At 45.8% G+C, this 24,771-nt stretch overlaps 1 protein-coding gene across 1 annotated transcript in view; it reads right to left on the reverse strand.

Annotated features, from left to right (window-relative positions):
- LOC142880891 (partitioning defective 3 homolog) overlaps window positions 1-24,771 on the reverse strand; it is a 230,543-nt gene that overhangs the window by 122,170 nt on the left and 83,602 nt on the right. The window contains exon 3 of the mRNA XM_076014870.1: window positions 14,783-14,957. Coding sequence (XP_075870985.1) covers window positions 14,783-14,957 — 175 coding nt within the window. The remainder of the gene's footprint in view (window positions 1-14,782; window positions 14,958-24,771) is intronic.

Consider the following 24,771-nt stretch of genomic DNA (forward strand, 5'->3'; position numbering starts at 1 on the left):
ACGCGGCTATTACGGGGTGTGTTTTGAGAACCGGCTGAGGAGGAGGAGGAGGAGGAGGTGAGAAGGCCTAACCCTGAAATCAACCTCGTTCCGTCACCAGCGCTGTGCACTTGCGTGTCTCATCACACCTTAAATGGGTGCAAACGAGCAGAGGGGAACCGTGCTCCCCGAGTCGCCAACTTTGTTGAGATGTTAAGCTGCTAGTGAGGTTTTTTTTTTTTTTTTTTGGTATGAAATCACGCTATGGATTTGACATTCTGTTTTTTTTTTTTATCACGCCCTTTTTTTTACGTGACAGCAATGTTGTTTCTTTTTTTAGGTATTTCACGTGACTGGAGAAAAGTAGCCCCGGCTGTAAAGAATAAAATAACTGGGAATAAACAGATTGAGGTAGAACTCGACCAAGATTTGTATCCGGAATTTCTTGCTGAAATGACGCCGGTGAGAATCCGGAAACACTGCCTGAATCCACCAGAGAGGGCAGCACTTCGAAGCAGGGTTACGAATTCCGATCGCAATATACAGAGAGCAAGGATTTAAAATTGTACGAAAAGTACACGCATACACTTGTAACAACAACTAAGATGGTGGTGGTGGGGGGGAATAAATAAATATATATATATATTTTTTTAAATCACCTTTTCACACGCTGGAATTATCCCGGCGTTGCTGCAATCCCGGTAGAATTACACCACAAGAAAAAGGGAGAGACGGTGCCATTACAATACAGCTCTATCAAGGTCCGCTGTAAGCTCCGCACCCACCCCACACACACAGCCCTTCGGGAGTCGCTAATCAAGCAAGCCAAACAACCCCTGAGCAGGCCTGGAAGCAGGTCGGTGGTGGGGCCGCCGCCACCGTCCGTGTAAACACCACTTTCTGTGTGTTTTCTCCATTACGCCTGCCGGCTCCACAGGTACACGCTCCCGCACCGAAAAAAAGGGGCCATAAATCTCACTCAGACCGGAACGCGGCTTCGTCGCCAGTGATTAAAAGCAGCGCTCTGAAAGTGTCACGGGCCCGCCCGGGGGATGGTGGGGGTGAGGGGATGCCGGATACGCGGGCCACCGCGACGGGGAACGGTTAGAACTTGGAAGGAGAAGAAGAAGGAGAAAATCTTTGGTGTGTGCGTGCTAACACTTTGCTAACGCTAACACAGTGGGCAAAGGTTTTTCTGATGATGAAATAAGCACATGAAACCAGAAATGCACCCCCCCCCCCAAAAAAAATAAATAGACACAAATCAATTTGTTTTTAGAGAAAGATACTAAAAATAAGTCACCGAGAGTCCCCTAATAATAAGCATGACGAGCAAAATAGCTGGCCTGCCTGTGGAGGTTGCCAGACTTTGGATGTAATCCGGATTTTGAAATGTACATGACATCACAGCTGGCGCAAGAAAATCAAGTGGGGACGACAAAACCAGGATGAACGTTTAAATAATTTTCAAACTCCTTTTATGTCAACCTTTGTACCAACGAACTAGTAAAAACCCTTTTCTTTAAAAAATGGCTGATCACAGTTTGTAAGTGACACAAACCACCCTGACTACGCCGCAGACCTTCCGACCTCAACGTTTCCCTTCACTGCAAGCACAAACACTCGAGCTCCGGCTGCTCTTTTCAGGAAAAAGACCAAAAAAAACCCCCGACAACAAGTACGAACTTGGGGCCGGTCTCGCCAAACTTTTTTTTTTTTTTTTTTTTTTTTTGCCTTCCTTCCCCCTAATGGATTCTTGACCATTTATCGTAAGGGAAAGAAAACAAACAAAAAAAAAAAACGCGGAGAGTTGTTTTTGTGCGTGAGATGAGAGGAGCGCTGCCAGAGGAGCGATACGGGCCGCTGGCGCGAGGCCTGTGTTGTTCAGTGGACTGAAACATTTCCGGTTGAACGTCTGACGCCGGGAGTACATATGCTTATCTCCAAAGAGCTTTCTCTCTCTCTCTCTCTCTCTCTCTCTCTCTCTCTCTCACACACACACACACACACACACACACACACACACACACACACACACACACACACACACACACACACACACACACACACACACACACACACGAGCCATTTCTGATAAGCGACGCAAGCGCGCACTTCAGCGGCGTCCGTGAGGTCAGGGTTGTTGTTTCGTTTTTTTTTGTTTTTTTTTTACATGCGACCGTGATAAAGCACCATCAGACGAGTTCTCTCGATAAGGGGGGGGGGGGGGGGGGGGGGGGGCGCCGTGCAAATTCACAAACGCGGAGGACAGAAAACGATGTAAAATAAAAACCAAGCATGATGGGAGTTTTTTTCTGGGGGGGAGGGGGGGGGTTCTCCCCTCATCAAGGATCCTCAGGACCCGATGGTGTTTTTGATGTTCGGAGCAGCAGATGATTGAAAGGAGAGATGGATATTTCTCCTCACTTGGTATGCAAAACAAGCCCGAGACGGATAAACAGAGAAAATTGACCACGGGGCGCTGCGTGCAGAGACATAACAAGTCTGGGATTATTGCTAATTTTTTTTTTTTTTTACAGCACACGCTCAGAGAGTGGAAGGAAGAGGCTCTCTATCTGCAAACAACACAACCAAGTAACCACTGCTGACAGTGTCAACTCTGTTATACTTGAGATATTTTATTGGCAGTCCGACGAGTCTCGTCGACTGCGAAACCTCCCAAGTCCGAGCCCCTTAATACAGAGTGCCAAGCGGGTGGGGGGGTTCTGCTAGCGCTTTCTTTGGGGTTTAACTGAGAAGGAGAAATGTTCCCACTGAGAAACGGCTATATATATATATATATATATATACATATATATATATATATATATATACATATATATATATATATACATATGAATAAAATGTATCCTCGCTGAAGTTTCTTTAACTTGTGAGCAAAGCTGATACCCACACCTGCATTTTTTTTATTTATTTTTTCCTTTTCTGCAGACTTTTAATTCAACATCAACGACCAAAAAGGGGAGTTTCCTGAGAAGCAAAAGTCGGTTCTCTGCAGGAAGCGGGCGTTTGACGCAAACCGACGGTATGCTCAGTCTGGAGGACTGGAAGCCATTCAAGGGAAAATGAAGATTTCTCAGCATTTGCCCAATTGTACCCACAAGTTGTGGTGAAGAATGCCGTTTTGGTTCAATCTATTATTTTATACAATGACTCTCTGTGACTCAACCTGGACCGTCTGCCACTCTGTCTCTGTCTCCACCTCTGCGTAGTCTCTATTTTCTTTTTCTTTTTTACCCCAAACCAGCCAGAGCAGCTCAGTCTGCTTGACGTTTCTTCCCACCGGGGAGTTTGTTTCCTGGCCACTGTCGCTTCGCTTTGCGCTCGCTCTGGTAGAACATCTGCTAGGTTTCTCTTTCGATTGCGGAAAAAGAGCTTTGAGTGACACCTCTGGATGTGATTTAGCGCTCTTCACATAAAAGTTGATTGATTTGCGAGACTTAGCTGAAATTCAAAATAACAACATTGTTTCAGATCTGATCCCTCGTTTTCTCTTGGGTTTTAAAAAAAAAAAAAACTTATAATTTACAGGCATTTGAAATTTCCCTCTTCAAGGGAAAACGGTCACAGATGTATAAAAAAAAAAAAAAAAAGGCAGCTTTTTTTCATTAAGAGCAAAGGCCACGAAAATTTGTGTGAAAATGTGCCTGCTAGCTAGCGCTGGGTACACACGGGACTCCACGGGAGAGCGAAAACATCGCAACTGGCACTTTTAAGCACCGCAGTGCAAATCTTCGTAGCTTTGGACAACATTGAACAATGTTGTAAAAAAAAAAAAAAATCTAAAAATTTAAGTGTGCAATGTGTAAAATTTGGCTTAATTTAGAAGAATGTGGACAAGGTATCCAGGTTTGGGTTTGCAGGCCACCGTAGTTCACTGGCAAACTCGGGAGAGGGAGGGTAAGGAGTCCCAAAGGGGACTACAGTGAAAGAGCGCTTGCAAGTTAAATTGTAACCACTTGATGTCGCTGTTTTTTCTTTACAAAATCCACACATTATATACACTTAACCTCAAATGCGCAACAGCAAAACGCTATGCTCTTAAATGCTAGTGAAAATGTAAACAGGGAGAGAGCAATAAGGATCTTGCTCCCAGTTAGCTACCATCTTGCACCGGCATATTTTTTTTAAGGAACCCCCGACTGACAATGAACTAAAGGCGAAACATTTGACACACTGGACCTTTAACTGGAAAGCTTTGTGTCTCTATTTGACTCACGCTGTTCCCGAGGTTTCAGCAACGTCACATGACCGACTCAGCAGGTTGCGGGCTTGACCTCCTGTTGCTCGATAAAATTTCACACGGCAAAATACAGTTGGGGCTAAGCAGTGTTGAAAAGGGCTGGAGGGAATTCAACTCCGCCGCTGACTCTCGAGGGGTCCCCCTCGTTATTCTGCTTTCGCTTCGAGCGGGGTTGAGGTGAGTTATGGCAGCCTGACTCCCATAATTCATGTTCTCTGTCTCTGTCTCTCTCTGTTCTCTGTCGAGTCCAAACATCCGACCCGTCCCAGAACCCAGAACCTCGGCAAAGCGCGACAACGTGCGGATACCAAGCGACTGCCGGAGTTGGTGTGGTGGAAACCACTCGCGTTAATTTGCCACTAATGTCCCAACAGCGGGCAGAAACCAACTCCATGAGAATAAGCAATGAATCAAACAGAGCATGAGAATAAATGTCTTGCCTTGATCAGAAAAAAAACAAAAACAAAAAAAAACATAAAAGTGAGGATCATGAGCCAAAGTAAGTACTCTGGAAGAGATCACGTTCAAGGGAAAATGAGAATTTGGACAAGGAGTGTTCTGGGATTTGCGCAGTACTTTCGGGGATCGTATCCTTATGCATGTGATGAAAAACAGGATGGGGAGAGAAGTCGGGGAATTTGTAGCTGCAGCCAAGAGAACATGACTGTCTATTTTTCTCTCACCCTCTGCTCTTTAAAAAAAAAAAAAAGAAAAGAAAAAAAACAGAGATACCCTTCTCCACACCACAAAGAACAACGGTGCTGACTCAGCCCCCACCCCCCAAATGTGAGCCAAATATAGATAGTGACATTTATGCCTCAGCAACTATATTAACATTCAAGAAAACTCCATACCCTCCCTCTCCCGAGCTTGCCAGTGAACTACGGTGACCCGCGAGCCCAAACCTGGATAACTTGTCTACCCTCCACTTCAACGTTGGTTTATTTGAAGACGCCAACGGCGTTCGCCCTAAATACCAAAGACGCTGCCAGGCAGCTGGATTGTCCACACCAGGCTTCCTTAGACATATGGTGGCGTAAGATGGCAGCTAACTAGGAGCAAGACCCTTATTGCTCTATGGATATTTGTTATAAATAAATAAGAACCGTTGTAAGGGTAGGAAAACCAAATTACTTTTATTGTACTGTGATTATACACTTTTATTAATGTATTTATGGGAAGTATGTTAAGTTTTAACCAATATAAAAATCCTAAATCAAGCCACTGGATCTTCAATATGTTCTTTTCATACAAAATTATATAATTTAATTTAAAAATTAGAACAATTTCATACATGATTTGAATTGTAAAATAAATAAATAATCACAGTTACTGTCTGCGTGCATGAATAAAAGAAAATTGGGAACTTTGACATGTGTTCGCAAATCTTGGCCCACTCAATTTGACGAAGTCTGGCTGCTGGCAAACAGCCGCGCGCAAACCCCCTCGTCTGAAGGCCACGCTCGCGTGAACTTCACAGGTGACCTCCCCGCGGAGGACAATAACGCAGATCAGTGCAGGAAGGCGAGGGAGGGCGGCGGCCTCCTCACAAAGACGGACTAATGAAGTGGGTGGAAGAGCGGAGGGGGTTGTTTGCAGGTCCGCCGGGGACGAGGAGGTCTGAAGACAAAGAAATGCTAAACACTCCCAGGTCTTTGTTTTCGCTAATCGTGCCCAGACTCGGAGAGGACCTGCCCTTGGCCGCTGTGACCCCCTTCCAATGTCTCGCGCAATGAAGCGCAGAGGTTTTGCATCCAGTTCTCACAGACAGACAGACAGAAAAATAGGAAATGAAATGCTCTTCCCTTGATGTTGTCATGTTTGCTCGGGAAGTATCAGTGGGTGTTCTCCTCGATTGGAACAGAAAAAAAAACTGTGAAAAAGCTGTTTTTTAAAGTGGATTCCAAATGCTTATAGCATTGCATAAGAATGAGAAAGCCTTTTTTTTTTAATCCCGCGTTGGGTGAATTTGCATTGCTGCAGCAGCACATACAGCGCAAGGAGAAGAATTAAAGAGGGCGAACATTTCCTCTCAGCCGTGTGTGAGAGAAAAACGGAGACATTTTCTCAAAATCACGCGAGGTCAGACAACTGTTGACCCCGCTATTAATTTTCCGGACCGGCCACAAGCGTCGGCATTTTATCCCAGGCCCCAAACCTAAACATAACACCACGGCATGAACGTTTAAAGCTTCCTGAAGGTGGACGACTTCGATATCCCGAGGAAAAGTGACATTTATGAAATGCAACGACGCACGCGGAGAAAATTCCCAATTTCAAAAGGGGACAAGCGGAGGTTGTCGATGAGAAAAAATGTTTCTCAGCACTGACACGACAACAGAGACAGGGCAAACAAACCGAGGCTCCCTTCCCACGATCCCTGTCGGGAGAGGTTACGGACGGCCACAATTCAAGCGCATCTCTGCATGACGGGGAAATTTCAGAGAGTTGATCGAGTCCACACTTCTCCCCCGGCGGGATGGAAATGTGGCACTGTCGACCCTCGGAAATAATCCAGGTTTGGGGCGTTCACACACGAACACACACTGATATCTTTTGGTTTTGGTTCAGCTTCAGCTCGGGTACCGGTCTCGTGACCATAAGAAAAAAAAATTCTACAATTTTAGAACCATCCCACAGCCGCACGACGACCATCTTCCGTCTGCCAGTCCAAATGGGTTTATAATTTCTAGGATTTATTTATTTATTTATTATTATTATTATTTTTTTACAAAAATTGTAGTCAGTTTTTCGTCTGTTCCTGAAGAAGACAGACACAGAAAGCCTGTTTGACGTTGAGGGAGGAAAAACTTAAATCTGTGCCATCTGTCTGCTAATGAATGAATGGAAATGTTGCGCAACAGCATAAACAAGAATTAAACCCAATCAGATGTTTCTTTCTTCTTCTTTTTTGGGGTTATTTGCTTAGCTAGTTTGGTTGTTTATCAAAGGAGTGCGCAATAACATAATTGAACAGATTCCAAGAAAAGACATTCGCTCCCATTTGCTGGGAAGCAAATTTCCATTTGTGCTAATACATTTTACTTGGTAGACGACAAAAAAAAAAAAAAAAAAAAAACGCACAGTAGCATTTTAAAGTTTTAGTAAAAAAGAAAAAAGAAAAGAAAACAAAAAGGCATGACATTTTTAGACAGAAAACTGGAAAAATAAAAACTGGATGGGAGTCAAATTTAAGTTTTTGCTTGTTTCTGTTTGTTTCAAGTGCACACAAAAGGTAGTGGCTTTTCTGACACTCAGACCTTACGTACCTGCTCATCACGTTTCGATGAGCCACGTCGTAACCTGTGATGCATCGAGTACATCGTCCCGCGGTCCATCTTAAACGCAAGCGGAGGAGCGCTAACAGCTCCACCAGGCTCGACCAGAGCGGCGACCTCGCGAAACGCTCGACGACTTCATTATCGCAACAGTATTTACCATTAAATAGCGCAGACCGCCGCCGTTATTGCCGACGAGCCGCTCCGAACGATGTTATTGCGAGCGCGGCAGTGTTTTTTTTTTTTTTTTTTTTTTTTTTTTTTTTAATGGCAAACATTCCCAGCATATTACGCCTCCAAAACATTTAACCCAGTGTAACCCATTATGTGCACTCACCCCCCCCCCCCCCCCCCCCACTCTCGCGTGATTGCCAAGTTGACAAAACTAATGGCCCATCATTCCACAAGCCGAAGCAGACGGTGTGTGTTTGTGTGTGGTGGTGGTGGTGGGAGGGAGAGGGGGGGGTCACGAGGGACCTCTCGGCTTGGAAAGGCACTTTGAGGGGGGCAACGCGCGATGAGCGCACTCCTCCCGGCATCCCCGCCAGCCAGTCAACGCCCTGTGGTACTGCCGTTACTGGGAGTGGAGTGCAGATGGAGCGCCGCCGCCGCTTGAGGACGGTTCACGGAAGGGTCGTCCGTACCGCGAATAAGATCCAAGCGTTGGGCCTCGCGCTTTCCATTGCGTTTCATCGCCGTCCGCACCGTCGGTAGGCGCTAGCGGACGGCGGCGACAAAGCGGAGAAACGAAGGGCCGCCCGCGCACGACTTGCATTCGCCCGTTTCCTCCGAAAATATGTTCGAGGCTGATAGCAGCAGCAGCTGGCCGGGCTGGAGAGAGCCACGTGTAGATCGCAGGGACTCGTTGGCAAAGGGTTTGGATTTATGCGAAAGCATAAAATGTGGGGAAAATCGCAAAAAAAAAAAAAAAAAAAAAAATTGGAAGGCTAACGTTTGATGCAAATGTCTTGCCTGGAGCTCTGCTGCGGGTCGGCATGGATTTCAGAGAGCGACGCCTTCTGTATTAAGTCGGGCTGTGAGAGCTGCTAATTGCTCCCGCTGTGTTGCTGCTGATTGTGCGTTCGGAGCTCGTGGCTGCGTTGCAACTGTAAAGTGACTTGGATTGAATTTTGATGCTTAGAAAAAAAAAAAGGAAAAAAAAAAATTTGCCACATCTGTCTTTCCCTCTAGATATTTCCAAGTCCTCCGGCGGCAGTTTTGCACGTGCCTGGATGTGCAAATCTGACAGCGACAGCCAGCAGCTCAAAGCTAGTGCAAATTGATTTTGATTAAACAAGGGGTAAGAGTGTAGTGCGGAAGTGTTGATGACTGTCTCTTTTCTGATAACTTTTTTCACAACACTATTATGAGACAAGTTGCTAAAGCCGATTGCGGGTTCGATCTCCGGGCCTGGGGCCTTTCTGTGTGAAGTAGGGAGGCAAACTTAGCAATTAACAATTAATTGCTAAGTGGCGATTTTTCCTGAGAACCTAAATTTCACAATGAAAAATGTCAAAGGAACACATTATGTAACCCTTGAACTATGTTGAGTGTACAATGTGAGCCATTTTTACATTAGAGGACAGTGAAACCACCCTAAACATTTATCCGCTGACTTTAAGTTGACTTCTAATGGGTCACATTTTAACTTTTTTTTTTAACTTGTAACTTGATCTAGGTATCGACAGGTGAATTGTTCTTTCGTGCCACTACACTGTTATAATGATATCAAATACCGCTGTAAAAATGTTCAAAAAATTGCGACTAATTTAATTTCATTTAGTTAGATTTAGTCGATTAAATTCTTAATCGACAATTAATCGTTAATCGATTAATCGCGACATCCCTCGTGTGAAGTTTGCATTTTCTCAGTGTGTCAGAGTGGGTTCTCGTCATGTACCCTAGCTTCCTCCCATAGTGCAAAAAAACATGCATTTACGGCATATTTGGAACTGTAATTGTCTGTTTGTGGGTCATTTGTGTCCCCTAACAATTGGGGATAAACTTCAGCGAACTTCTGTGAACCTGATTTATAGTAAAAAAATAAATAAATAAGAAGAATGAATGAATGAAGTAGCTCAAAGCTTGTTGACATTGAGCGAGTACGCAAGGGACATTTAAAATGAAGGAAGAGTGGAACAGCTAAAAATGTCTTGTTTACCTGATGCCGTTGATATGTTTTAATTTAGGAGCAATAAGCGAAGGCTGTAATTCTTAATATGAACGCATGACAAGGGTAGATTTACCCATCAATATAAGGGAATTGGAAGGGGGTGGGGGGGCTGGCTGAGACGTCACAGACAGAGCCGACTTGAGGTGGGCCCAGCCTGCCTCACCTGCAGACCGCCGGGGAGAGATTACAAAAATGGCTGTGGAGGTGAGGGGCAGAGAAAGGGGGCAGATGGAAGATGAGTATCAGCGGCTGCTATCGGCCCTCGCCGCATGCGGTTCCGCACATAAACCTGCGCGTTTATCTATAATTGGCAATCGCCGGGCCGCCAAAAGGTTCCCCCGAACCTACTGGGAGAGCCTCGGATGGGGGGGGGCGGCGGACCCCCTCTTAAACCGTGCGAGGAGGAGCAATCAGCGAGGGCCCCTCCGTTTTTTTTACCCGCCAACACCAAAACACCGACATTAGGGAACGGTCCCAGGTGGGAGATTTAATGATCAATATTTATTATGGCTTCTAAATCTGGGGCGGGAGATTTTTAAAGCAGCTTAAGGAAGGCAAACTTTCACCTGCTGGAGAGTTTGGCTGCTTAAGGAGCATTTTAAAGTCCCCTGCGCGCACGTGCGCGCGCACGTCTCGTCGCTGTGTCCTTTGCATCTTCACATCTGTGGTGACTTCTATATGGCCTTGGCTGGTGGCGCGGCCTGCTCAGTGGCAGCACACTAAGTTAAATTGATTAAATAAGGGCCCTCTTTTTTTTTTTTTTTTTTTGAAGGTCTCCTCGCACATATATATATAGACTCGCGCGCACACACGCACCAGCAATCTCTCTAATAGCTTCAGAGCAACACCGTCGGAGCAGAGCTTCAAGGACTGGAGGATCAGGTGAGCGGAGGGAACGGGGACAGTCGGCCCAAAACACGGCTAATGTTCAGGGGAAGGGACGCAAGACAAGAGACTAATGTGAGTAAAAACTGCCCGGAGGTGGGGAGCTTCGTCCCGACTGGCTTCATTTTAATCATTCCAGGAGGTTGACAAAATATCACGGCAGCTACAACGACCCCCGGTGACCGAGGCAGCGCAGCTTCAGCATCTGCTAACGGCAGCTCGGCTAACCCTAACCCTTAACATCGACACAATCACAAGATAAAAGTAGCATGTTCTTTAAGAGCGATGCACATCAGATGCCAGCAAGGACCATGAGGCCTCTCCCAGGTCACTGACAAGGGTGTTGTCCCTCGCTAAAATATAGCAGGAGGCTGTAAGCAGAGGGCTAAATGAGCTGTTTTCCTGAGATATACAGAGTTTGTGAGTGATTAATAGCATGAAAACTCATTCTGAAATTGGGTAAAATGGCACCTTTTGAACTGTGAAATGACACCAGGGAGGGGACGGTTTTGTGAGTATTTTCTCAGGTGGAAGAAACGGAGTTTAAAAGCTACTTTCAGCGCATGTTACAGCTTCCACAGTAGGTTAATTTTTTTTTTTATCTTTACTTGTATTAATTCGGGCATTCGGAAGGTATTGAAATAAGAGAGGCCACCGGATGCCAAAGACTCCCTCTGACACATAGTGTTAAAACATAAAAGACTCCCTTATTGCTGCCCACTGAACAAACACTTTCATAAAGCCCCCCCCCACAAAAAAAATGAGAGTTCTGTGAAGCTGCGCGGCACATACAGCCGGGCAATTTCAAGGCTACGAGCGTCTTGAAGAACCGGCATTCATTTAAAGTTCCAGGCATTTTCTTGCTATTTCAGAGGGACGCCGACTTCAGCAATCAGAGGCGGCGGCGGCGGCTCAGGCATCCGTATAATTACGGGGAAAATTACATTCATTATTGTAATTTACATCTCATCTCCAATCCAATTATTAGCAGTTTGACCTGCAAGCCACATTTTTAGCATGAAAATATAAAATCTGCACCCCGGGCAGAGCCGATAGGAGGGTGGATGGGTAGGTGGTGGTGGTGGGTGAGGGGTGGGGGGGTGGGGGGGGGGGGGTGAAGACAGAAAGCAAGAGGAAGAGTTTGGGACTTTGGGAGTTGCGGAAGTGAGAGGCTGGGAAAACAATCAATACGCCTCTAAAAGACGATGATTTTAAAAAGGCATGATCTCGCCGCCTCGGAGCGCAGCTGCCTGCGGTGCCGCAAGTCCGATAAGTGATATTCCTTGCCGGTAAATTTGCTCATCTGCATCTCAGGAGGGGCCCTTCGCCTTTGTGTCTGACTGAGAGTGGCCAGTCAGACTGTCTGGCTGTCTCTAAAGTCTTTTAAAAGAAAAAAGAAAAAATATTTTTCTTCTATTTAAAACGCGCACGTCCAACGGTCCAACTTGTGTGAGCTCATCCTCATCCATAGGCTTCACATCATGTATGTGACTTTATCTTATTTATTTATTTATTTATTTATTTCATGGCGACAAGATTATTACTGGCCTCTTTCGCTGAAAGGCGAAATCGAGCCGTAGGATCAGCACGGTGCATTTCCTCCGTACCCGTCTTCATCGCTGTCATTATCAGCAAAGACAAAAATTGCAGGTCCAGCCGTCAGGCGGTGGCGTGTGGGGAGCAATCATTCCCCTCCGTTAAGCTTCAATCTTGTCTCATTATAATCCAAATGCTATGGTGCAACACCACAAAGCTCGGACGTGTCTTTGCGGGGGAGAGGATTGGGGGGGAGCGGGGGGGGGGTCAGGGGTTCTCAAAAGCATTGTATCCATGCCAGTTGGTGAAAGAATGGCGCAGATAAGAATTCTTACAGAACTTTGAATACATTACCTCGTTAATCGATTGCTGACTCGAATTTAAATCTATTTTCCAATTTCGCTTCCGTTGAAATGAAACCGCAGCGTGGCAAAGTCGCTCCCAATTGGTATCCGTCCACTTAGATCGCATCGTCACGAAGAGGAAGTTGCGCATCCAGTGCATTTAAAAATACAATACAAGCCACACACTACCCGAACGCAGCAACCCGCGTCTGAGATAAGACCTCGCAGGGTAATGTTGTCATTAACACGAGCATCCTTTAATTGATTTTAATCGGGATATGACTTCATTCATGTACGCTGCTTCAAATGAGAGTTTTCAGCCTGCTAGCGTGTTGCGTCATTGTAGCTACGCTTCCGTCAAAGTTTTTCGCACAATAAAAACAACATTTCTAAAATTTCGGCAAAGCACAATCGCGATTTGCAGGCGTTTCCGTTGAACGGTGTGAAGCGCATTAGCCGTAATTCACGTGAAATCTCGTCCCCCGAGAATTCTCGTAAAATCTCGTCCCGTGACATTTCCGAGAATGCTTTTGTTTGTTTACATTGGTTTGCTGTCAAGAATGGTTGTTATATTTTTCTCTTTGATTATTTAAGAGAATCATAACGAGCCATTTTCACATCAAGTGAACTGGTCACGTGACCCTGAACGTCATGTCTGGTGACGCGTAAACGCGAAAAAGTGTTTCCATGACACTTTTGCGATACACCTCTATATCGATACGTCTGGAAAAACCACCTCAAGAGAACGTAAAAACCTTTTAGCGATATTTGAGAGTTTTTTTTCAAAGATTAGGTGTTTCCATTCCCAGTTTTTTATTGCAATATTTAGGTTTTGCGCAATTCTAGGGCTAATGGAAACGCAGCTAGTGTGGGATATTTTAGAACGAGGAAAACTAACTTGGAAATCCCCACCTCCATGTGCATGTTTTGTTTGTTTTTTGTGTCGTTCACTTCAATATACCCAGAGCGCCTTTGCTTTTAAACATTCTCCCACACACAATTGTAATGCAGTGTTCCGTCACATACCAGTAACAAAAGAAGCTTCCCTCTTGCTCGTTACCGGATCTTTGTCAACTGGGACATGATGTCATGATGTCGAGGGAAAACGAGGCACGGCTTTACACAGCGCTCAAATGTAAATTTGGGTGAAAACACCGAGCCACGAGATTCAACTTGGATATTTTTTTGTTTTTGCGTGTCAAACAACAGGTACGTCGGGGTTAGCCAGGAGGGGATTTAGCTGCGTGTTAGGGCACAAAAACAACATCCTGTGTCTGTTTTTTTTTTTTCTTCTTCTTCTTTTTTTTGACGTGAACGCCTGCGTGAAGGTTGGTAGCTGGAATGTTTTTAAGCTGTCACTTGACGCCGACGGCGGCTCCGCATCAGCCCCCCTGGTTCCACTTCATGGGACGTGGACATGTGGACAAGAGCAACACCCGCATCACTGATAAGTGAGTGACTTTATTTTTTATTTTTGACTTTTTTTTGGAAGCGGAGGGTCGCTTTTGTGCGCCGTCCACAAGTGTGTGCCTGTCCACCTTCCTGTGGCATGTGTGCTCTCGCCTTATGCATGGCTGCCTATCTGAGAGCGTCTCAATTTCTGCCGTTATCTCAGCCGCTACCTGTCCATCTGGGGCAGTGCACTGCCGCTCCCCCGGACACACTTGCACAGGTTTGAAAGACTCTCGACTCACACACACATGCACGCACGCACAGCACAGCACACCTCAAGCATGCCAATGAAGCAGAGCCTGGGCGGGGAGGGAAAGGTTTTTCTGGAGTGTTGGCGGTAGTTTCCCCGGTTATTTTTAGGAGGAGAGTCCAAAAGAGTGATAATGATAAGAAGAACTCGAGAATGGAAGAAGAAGAAGAAGAACTGCAAATTTGCATCGGCCCAAAGCATTACCGTCCACAATTGCACTTTTATTATAGACAATTAATACCCTTGGAAAAAATATGCCACATTTAAAGGTCTCAAAATGTAGTTCACTGGCAAGCTCAAGAGGGGGAGGGAGAGTGAAAGATGCCGCAATCTGAAATGTAACCGCTTAATGTCACTTTTTCTTCTCAAAATTTCCTAATATTACATACTTGACCTTTAACACACATTTACATATTCACTCCCCCTCACTTTAGGTATGAGTGGACTTTTATTTTTGGAATGTAAATGAATGATGGGTTTATTTTTTCTAGTAGCCTTCTTGGACAAATAAAATCCTATTTATTTCCCTGTAAGGCCAATACTATTTATCAAAGCAACAACTAGCTTAATTTTATGTAGCTGCCCCAGAGTGTGATGACATGACACTGCCTCAGGACTTACTTGATCGGAGGGCAGTCGGGGTGACCTCGATCTCACTGTTGGTCTGGTAAGGCTGGAAGGCCGACGCTGAGCCCAGCTCAGTCGTAAAGGGTTCTGGGCTCTGGGTGCCGGTGGAGCTGGCGCTGGTGCCGTCACCTCCATTGTGAGGGTCCTGCTCCTCGTACACTGCCACCAGCTGGAGAGACATGGAGGGAAAAACATCTTAGTGTCCTTTGGGTTGAACTTCGGCGGAGATCACCCATTGGTTCTCGAGTGGGGGTGGCGCTTTTGACGACTGTGTACAGTATGCCATAGATTCAGTGACGTGAGGTGTTAAAGGTATAATAATGTGTAAGATTCAGCATCATCTAGCTGCAAGGAAACACATAGCAAACAAACAGCATATTCATCACGTACAGAGTGATTACCACAGTCATGTTGTCTCGCTCCTTCTAGGTACGATTACAGCTAATGACTAATTGCACTCAGACCGGCTGAGAGTATTTAGCCGGCTACTTCCACATCAGTCTGCAAACATTTTTCCCTTATCAGCAACATCCAGATGGGAGCGGCCACACCTCTGCTAATCTTGTCGTCATGTCTACTTCTCACATCATATCTCACATCTGTCTTACACCAGCTGTCTGGGTTAAAAAAAAAAACCCAAGGAGATCAATGATCCGATGGAAGATGCAGAAAAGTCTGAATCATAAACGGACCAGCCGCTCAATCCTTTGTCCGCACATCAGTACCTTGACTCCACGGGTCTGGGGGATTGATGGGGGGGGGCGGTACCGATAGACTGGTAGACGGCACGGTGTGCAGCGTTAAATGCAATTCAGAGCGCCACATGTGCACACCACATGTGTAAAGTCATTTCCGGAACGCATGCTGCACTACACGGCAAGGTAGCGCACGGCACTTAATATGATATAATAAGAGTTCAACTGCTTTATTTTTATTTTATGATCTTGGGAAGCCAACCTTCCGAAACTGGTCGACGCTCAAGTTCAATTAATCACCTACAGTTTAGATCTTTACATTACTCAGCCATGTTCAGCATAGCCCTGCTGGTAAACTTGAAATGAATCAAAACTTACAGCAAACCACAAACTATCTGTGTGTACACAAAGTCTCAATGCCGAGTTGTCTTCATTGCTTAAGTCAAAAAAAAAAAAAAAAATTTTTTGTTACCTTCATATTCAGTCTTCACAGAACCATCACACAGCCTGACCTTCTTTACAAAATAATCACGCGGGTATTAATGACTTGAGATAACTTCCTTTTAACGCGCTCCCGCTGCCTGAAAATCCACGTAATCAAATGCAACGGATGTCGGGAGAGCAGCCGACAAAGACGGCATTAGTCGCTGCCGGGGGCAAACAGCTTTCATGTACCTCCATCGTATTAGTCTGAAGGTAAAAAAAAAAAAAAAAGAAAGGGGGAAAAAAAAAGAAGAAAGCACGCGCTTTTTTTTATTCTCCATGTATTTGCTGTTTTTCATCAGCCCGACCAGAGGAAATCTGCATATAAACAAGTTTTGGAAGCCCCCTTCTCTTCCCTGTGATGGAATTCATATGCAAAGGGCGCAAGTGTTTCTGTTTGTGTGTCTGAATTTATGCCTCACTGCCGAGTATCCCCATGTGGTACGCTGTTGCGGTAATTCACGCCGACGTCTTTCATGCTGGCTTTGCACAATTAAAGCTGACTGCATTTTCTTTTTTCCTCGCCGAGATGTCTCTCTCCCCCACACGACTCGAAATGGCGTCTTTGAGAGACGCGCTCAATCACGGGCGAGCCTCAGCCATTCCGCTCTAATCACTTTGCATCCCGATCTCGAAATTGCAATTCATCAGGTTGGAAAAGGTTTGTCACAAATTTGCCTCGGCGCGCCTGAGAAAGCAATCAAAGAGAAGAAAGATCCTCTTTGATTGTGCTTCAAAATAAAGCAGCCCACTCTAATATTAGACATCAGACAGTTTGGAGAATGTAATATGCCAGGGGTTCAAACATACTGGTAATTGCACTTTTTTTTTGTTTGTTAAATTGCGTTACGGCATCTGAAGATACTTTGTTGTGGTTGTGTTTACGGGAATACACAAAAAAAATAAATAAATAAATAAAAAATGAAAGCAATGATGTTTTTGGGTTAAAAAAAAAAAAAATAAAACTTTTCTAAGGACATAGTTGTGAATGGAACCATTGTGTGAAGAGGCAGCAGTTGACACAGAGCAGCGCGGAGTGTTGTCCCCAGAGGTATCCGCGGTGCCCGTGTGCATGTGCGCGAGCCAATGAATCATTAGTGACAAAGTAATCAGGCCTCCCATTCATGTGCTACTCGGAGCATTTAGCGGCCTGACAAGCCCCGTGCCTGCCCGCCTGCCCGCCTGCCTGCCTGCCTGCCTGCCTGCCTGCCTGCCAGCTGCCCATTTAGACGGGTGGTGAATGCTGCTGTTAGCGTTGCGGCGAAGCGCAATTCATTTTTAAATACGTCCCAAATCCCTCTAATTAGGTCCACTTTGCATTGCCTCGCAGCCTTTCAGCAGACACTCCGGGGCACTACGCGTGAGGCTAAACTCGTCCACACATCGGCCATTACGTTTATCCCGCATTCAATATTTATGGGCTCTCCAAAGTGCATTTGTCCACAAAAAGTCAGCGATTTGAAAAAGTTTGTGCTCCCGAGATTGCGGATTTCCTGTCCCATCCTCGAGGGTTTAGATTTAATCTCGCCCTAACCCCCAAATTCATCAGCAGCACATTTCAATGCATTTTGTCAAGTGCAAATGGTCAATAAGACCCGCTGAAGATCAATTGAAACCATCAGAAAGTGAAGGAATGGTGATTCACTGTAAGTGGCTTTGAAAGTGACACAGTTGTTGGGAGTCAGAGAGGGGTGGGGTGGGGGGTGTGCTTCTAAGCATTTCGGTGCTGATCTGCTGGGATTTTCCCACGCAATCATTTCTTGAGTTCACAAAAGGGAGGCCTGGAAAAGAAAAGAGAAAATATCGACGCGAGAGGCAGCTCTCGGAGTGAAAATGGCTCGCCGGGGCCAGAAACTCAAACGGCGACGGGTTTGAAACGAGCTGTGCTTGTCAAGATACTCAGCAGCTGAGGCGACAGTTAATGCAGCAACAAACTGCTGCCGGAAATTGGGAATGGGAAAACAAGTCTTGAATTCGACGGCTACAATTGGATGAAATGAATGTACCCATCCATGACATAGTCCAATGTGGTCTTAGCATCTAAAAAAAAAGTTTAAATTTCAAGATATACAAACCCTACTTGCCCTACCCGCCTTCCTTTGGCAGTGCCACGGCACTCTTTCGTCCTCTCCTCGCCATTGAACAGGACAAATGGGACCAACATTCGTGGAGGAAAGTCTGATGCAATTCTTGCGAGGGAAAGTCGCAGGCACGGGAAGCCGGCAAAACATATCTCTCACCGGAGATTGGTCATAGCTAACTTAAGAAGTGGGACAATTTCACATTTAATTTATTTTCCCGGAATGTCTGGTTATGACTGCCCCGCTGTGGACGTCGAGTTCTATCAGGCCTCGGGAAAACAAGACGGCGGATTTCATTAGCAAAAGCTTCAGCTATATTTAAGCTAAAGGTAAGAGGAAGAGAAGTAAAGCACCTGAAAGGCCAAACCATGGAGAATTGTTCCAGTTTCAGGTCTTGGAATAAACTCTTTTTAAAAAAAAAAAAAAAAAAGCTATTTGGCTCCTACCTGCTTCAGTTGAGAGAAGCGAGGAGAAGAGAGGAACCGACTCAGTCTCATTTCATGGGGCCTCTCTCCTCTTCTCTCCACCTTCCAACTAAAGCAGTGCTGCTGCCTTAAGCCCCCTGGAGCAAGGCTGACACTCATCCACTCTGCCGGTTCCACTGACTGTCACAGCAGCTGCCAATCAACCCCTATCTACCTTTAAGGCTCAGGGCTGCTAAGGAGAGGCAGGCAGGGAGGGAGGGAGGGAGGGAGGGAGGGAGATGATGAAGAAAAAGGGGGTTGTGAAGGAGAGGACTGGAGGCAAAAGGATGCAGGAGAGGGGGGGAAAAAGTGGGACAAGGGCTGCCTAGGTACGGGGGGCTGGATTTGGGATTCAGCATTTCCATATCTGTGACGGAGCATCATGAAACAGAATCTCAGGGATGCCTTTCATGTCGGCCCTTCTTTGATCTCTTCTCCGGCTTTTTGGCGGCACAAGTGGAGGAGCAGAGGCAAAGAAGGAGGAGGAGAGCGGAAGCGGCGGCCAAGGAGGGGGATGCTCTGTTTTGACAACCTCACCCTGCCGCCTCCTCTTCTCAGACCCGCCCGCCCCTGCCCACCCCATCAAAGTACGCGCTCCCGATCCGCCGGCATCGGGCTTTGGAGACCGTTAACGAAAGCCACCGCGCCAAGAGTCCAAGCGTGCGAGAGGCGGAAGACAACGAGGGGTTATTTGCAGTTGGGGTGCAGTGGGCGACAGTGCCACCACGGGCATGTAATGCCCAACCGGCGATGCGCTGACGCTAATCCGTGGCTGCTGCCACAAGGGCTTTTTGGCACTGAAACGGAGGGGATGGCTGACAGGAGTCAACCTGGAGGGGAAGCGTGTCCACTTTGCACCTTCAATCAAAGAGAGGGTGAATGACACCCTGTTCTCAATGATTATTGCCATTCGTAGTTAGCACAATCACAATATCGATGGATAAGGAGAACTTACTTACTTCTACATATGACTGCTGTTCTGAGGTTGTCAAGTTGTATTCCAAAGTGTTAGTTATTGGTGTGATACACAGAAGACATATGTATCAAAAAAAAGTATTTGGAAAACAGTTGGATAGAATAGAATAGAAAAAGCAAACTTTACTGGCACTGCACACAGATGCGCACAGCAAGGTAGGTTCAAATGTGGTGAAATTAATAATAAAGCAGCTGTTGCAGACAAGGTATTGCACAAGTTCCACTTGAGGAAACACACACACACACGCACACAAGCCAAAAAGTTAGAAAGTCTTCAGTTTCAGTTTTCAGACTGACGATATATATGCAATAGCATTGGGAGACAAATCTGAGCTCATGAGTCTGGAAGCACAGACATTGAATGGATGTGGGAAGCTGGGCGAGCTTGGTTCCTGGGTGATGTCTTTTCTCTTCCTTTTTTCCCCCCCTGTGCTGCTGACATCTGGCACTCTGTGTATGCACTCAGTGTGGCTAGTTGTGTCCGGAGTATGTCCTGCGCTGACTTCCTGACCATCTCCAGTGCCTACTTGTCAGCCCTGGGGCAGCTGTTTAACCACACCGGAATGTCGTGGGAGATGATGCTCTGCAGAAAGGATAGTGGTAAAAGGAAGCTCGCAGTTCCTGGGGCAGGCTGACTTTCCTCAGACGTCGCTTTGCAATTTTTTTCTTCTTTTTTTTCATGCGGGTAGTGGTGCTGGTAGTCCAAGCAAGGTCTTGGGAAAGGTTCATTTCTAGAAATTTAAAGTCACTGACCCTGCTTATCATTCCCCACTTTGATATAGACAGGGGCAGGAACTTCCCGCTTCCTCCATGATTCTATCACCAGATGTTTAGTTTTGGAGGAGCTGAATTATCAGCACACCAAGCGGGGAGTCTCTGGACTTCATCCCCCGTAGACAGGCTTGTCGTAGCTGTGTACAAGTCCTGCCACGGCGGTGTCGTCTGTAGAATTAATGAAAATTTTGCTGTCACGGGTAGACAGAGTATAAAGACAAAGATGTCTCCGTGCTGAGGGCCAGGGACTGAGGAGTGATGGGATTCCCAGCCTGACAGGCTGTAGGCGTGCGGGAAGTCCTTCTGCCGGTTTCATAGCTGACATCCAAACTGTTAGGATTGTACAATCCTAACAGTTTAAACCAGTTGGGTTTAAATGAGAATTAAATTAAGGATTAAATGCAGAACGTTCCCTTGTGTATGTGCCAGCAGTGCTAGCTAGTCGCGTCATTGCCGAGAGGATGTTTGTGTAGCTTTCTAGCTTAGCTTTTGGCAAGCTGCTAGCGGTTTGTGTTAGTAGAGACTTTGACGGTCGGCTTTGTTAACGTGATTCTTTTTCATGTGCGCTCTTAAGTTTGTGTCTGAAAGCTTTTTCTTTTGGCTGCACGGAAACACGACAACAGATCGAAACAGAGAAGGAAACCGATCGGCATAAATGCAAAAAAAAGGTTGAGTCTTTATTCCACTGTGACGCTGCTCTAAACACGGACCATGTGGTAGCTCCACTTGTTGTGTGACACATAGGTGGGCGTAAATGAGGAAAACAGTTTTCAAGGTTACATGATTAAAGTGTGTGGGGACGATGAGAGAAAAAAAAACAAAATCCCCAACAGGGTGGACAAAGAAAAAGGAGAGAATAAGAGGAGAAAAGAGAAGGATCAGAGGAGGACCACGGAGATATGTTCCAGTTTAGGGGTCTCTGAAGAAATCTGAGTGATTTGATCCAAGATATTCAGTTTGGCACAGGAAGTACCTTTCTGAACAAAACCCAACACTAAAAATAGTTGTTTTATTTGTTATGATCTGAACTTGTAGCCTGGCTGTACATAGTTTATAAGGACAGTGTAGCCGCTTTACCTTCGCCTTACCTTAGATTGAATCTTCCCGTCCTCATGTGTGGACGTATTCCCATCAGGGGCTCCCAGATCAAATCATCTGCTTTCGTCTAACCCTATTGTCTGCATCCTCTTGCCACTCGCCAACTACCTCCATGTCCCCTTTCGTTCTATTCATCAACCCGGGTGTATTCCCAGTAAATGTTCCAGGGTGAGGACACGAATCGATCTTAAGGGTTGGCCCTTTTGTCTTGATTTATTTTTTAGATATAAAAGTAAATAATGAGGGTTGTTGTTACAGATTTGTTGGTTTTGTTGGCAAGAGGCCACAAACTCTGCCTGCCACACACAAACAGAAAGTCCGCGTCGCCGCTCCCCTTGCAGTCGTTTATCATCATTTTATTGCAGGGAGAGCAGTTATTACCACCAAAGCTGCGGTGGTGAAAAGTGTAAAAGCCACTTCTACCACCAACCCCCCGCCCCCCAAAAAAAAAAAAAAAAAAAAAAAAGACTCTCAGAACTCTTCTGAACTTGTTGAGTAATAGCCATGAGCAACTATTCTTCATCGGCACAACACCAATTTATCCACCCATCCATAGCCGCTGCTCTCCAGTCTCCACCCATCCGTTCTCCACCTTTTATCTTTGCCATTTATTACTCATGCTGCCTTCAGGCATCCATCAAAGAGTAGGATATTTGATTGTTCAGACGCAGGCACGTCAACTCAGTCTTGCAATGACACTCTTGGGTCACCCGGGGGGGAGCTTCATGTTTCCCCTTTGACATAATTCGATATTTACTTGGAACCGCTTCACCCAAAGGGCATCATAATGCAATACCCTTCCTATACGTCCGACCACACAACAGTTTTCAATATTTCATCCTTCACTCCCCGTCCATTATTTCCTCAAACACGGAAAAGTCGGGAGAACCAACAAAGTGCGTAGTCCTGTATTTTTTTCCCCCCTGCTCATTAAGACCATCAAATATTCAGAGAATAGGAGGTCTCCAGCACTTTGGCCTGCCATCGCTGGCATTGCAAATACGACTCAAATGGCACCTCCCCCCCACACCCCAACCCAGGCCGAGCCTTCGCATATGCATATTTCAGGAGCTGTCACATGTGGTTGATTCAAGCGAAGATCTCTGAAGGCCGCCTAAGACGGGACGGGAGGGGATTACACGTGCCGCAAAGTAAAGGTAATGCTCTGTGATGGAACGTATCCTCGTGTTTCACAGCCGCGATGTCGCAGCAGCCCGCTGAAGAGAGTGGCTTATTTGACCGCGACCGGAGAGATGACAAGCTTACAAAAACAAAATCCCCAAAACAAGCAACGTTCACGCTGCTGTTGTTGCAAAAAAAAAAAAAAAAACAACATTAAGACTGGATATCTTTCATTTCAGCTCACAAAGCAGATTCCCTCCCGGAAGATGAAGGGGGGAGAGAGAGAGAAAAAAGTAGACGAGAAAAGGGTGGTGGGGTTTGGGGGGGAGGGCGGGTGCTGAAGAAAAGACTGAGTGTAGACGCAGTGAGAAAATACACAGAGCAAGCAAAGTTTAACCAGATTAGAGACTCATCCCTTTTTAAATCCACTCGGCCAAGTTCCCGTCCCTGCCTTTGATGTTTATTCCTCCCGTATTGCGGCAAAATGAATTCGCACATATTAGTGCAAGCACTACCTGCCTGCCTACGCAAGTGCTGACAGATAGGGAAAAAACACTCCTACGACACCCCTGCCGCGCACACCGGCGTCTCAGGATCGGCATTGGTGTGTACGATCGCGAGTCCAAATTGATGAGAGAGAGGGGGGCCCTGCGAACAAAATTGATGACATAATCACGCGGAGCAATTAAAGTGGGCGTCCATACCAAAGCAAGGAAAATGTGATGAGATCACCGTCCGTCTCCCGACACACATTAACTTCGCACAAAAGCACTGAATAACGCCGTCGTGTTCTTGTCCCATCAACATGTCTCCATTTTTAGACGCAATTATGCACAAACGTAACAGCCCGACATCCTCCTGACTGGCTCGAGGACGTAAGCCAGTCTTCGTACGTTTGGAGTTCAGCAACCCACCGAAAAGAATGCCAGATAATTCAAAAAAGAATCAGAGGAGGCAAAAAACAAGGATCCTGCACGCAATTACAAAAGAAGCCTAAATTCACCTGATGGAGCAAAGCAACTGTTTCTGTACTAAGGTGTCAGACAGGCACCAAGTTACATTCATCCACATCCAGCACGCTGGTGGTGCTGTGTAACTTTCTGGCCTGGCATTCTCCATATTGCAGGGCAATACATTGAAAAAAACATTAATCTATTTCATTAATGTCTCTATTTATACTTATTTCTCTATTTATTCTAGCTCCCATGGTGTTGGGGGGAGAAAGTGGGATGAAAAAAAAATCCATTGGTTTCCAAGGGGACCACTATCAGGGACGGACCTGAACACAGAAGTCTGCGTACATACGAACTGTAGGTGGTTTTACTTTAACTGACTTTGGATAAGTAAAACTAAACAACAAGCCATACCAAAGGTAGTAGAAGTCTGTGTCGGAGGCAAGTCCGTCTCCGATTGCGCTCCCCTTGGAAACACAACATGGTCCCAGAGCCTCTGTTACCATGTTGCTAAGGCTGTTGGGACACCATCTTCTCTGGCTCACACATTGAGCTGTCATGTGATCTCAGTCATGTCACCCTAATGGGTCTATAACTGCCAGAGCTACTTCCTGTGGACCAAACAACTGATGATGGTGTTCGGATGAACACCGAAAACTCTTGTGTTTTGAAATTGGTTCTTTACGTCCAGTGTTTCAAAATAAAATCCTTCTAAGAACAACATGGTAACAGAGTCCTGTTAGGTGAAGGCAACCTCCCATTCCTTGATTCCATGATCACACAACATTTTCTTTCTTTGTCATTGTTGAAAAGTGCGAAGCCCTTGTTTTGGTTTACATGCTGTGCCCTGAACTTGCACAGCAATGCGTATTATTGCCTACTTTAAGTCACATTTAATGCTGAATACACCAAAATTAAACATTGTACTGTAGTCACTATTTCATACAGGGCGTTGATTGCACTCCCTCATGCTCCCTATACTAACAGATTTGCAAGGCACACCTCGAGGTGTTGCACCCGAAAAGTGGTCCAGAAGAAATAAATCAATGCGGTGAACCCGATCTGCTGCCCCAGTCATCGCTCAGCTCAGCCCCACAATGCCGCACATCCAATCTAATAATGCGAGTCCTCTCTGTCCACTATTCATATGCAAAGCAACAGCAAGCCACCCTGCCACATGCCCATATAAACTTAAACCTGCTCAGAAAAGCACATAAAGGCCCAGTTTGTGTATTAGTATTCCACTCCAAAAGTGGTGGCATTATTAAGAAAAAAAAAAAAAAACAAGAAAAAAAACATACTGCAACAGTGCCTTTCAGAGGAAAATGCCCTTCAATC

The sequence above is a fragment of the Nelusetta ayraudi genome, unplaced genomic scaffold (genome assembly GCF_046127955.1).
Source record: "Nelusetta ayraudi isolate G7.1 ecotype Tasmania unplaced genomic scaffold, CSIRO-AGI_Nayr_v1 ptg000174l, whole genome shotgun sequence".
NCBI classification, from domain to species: Eukaryota; Metazoa; Chordata; class Actinopteri; order Tetraodontiformes; family Monacanthidae; genus Nelusetta; species Nelusetta ayraudi.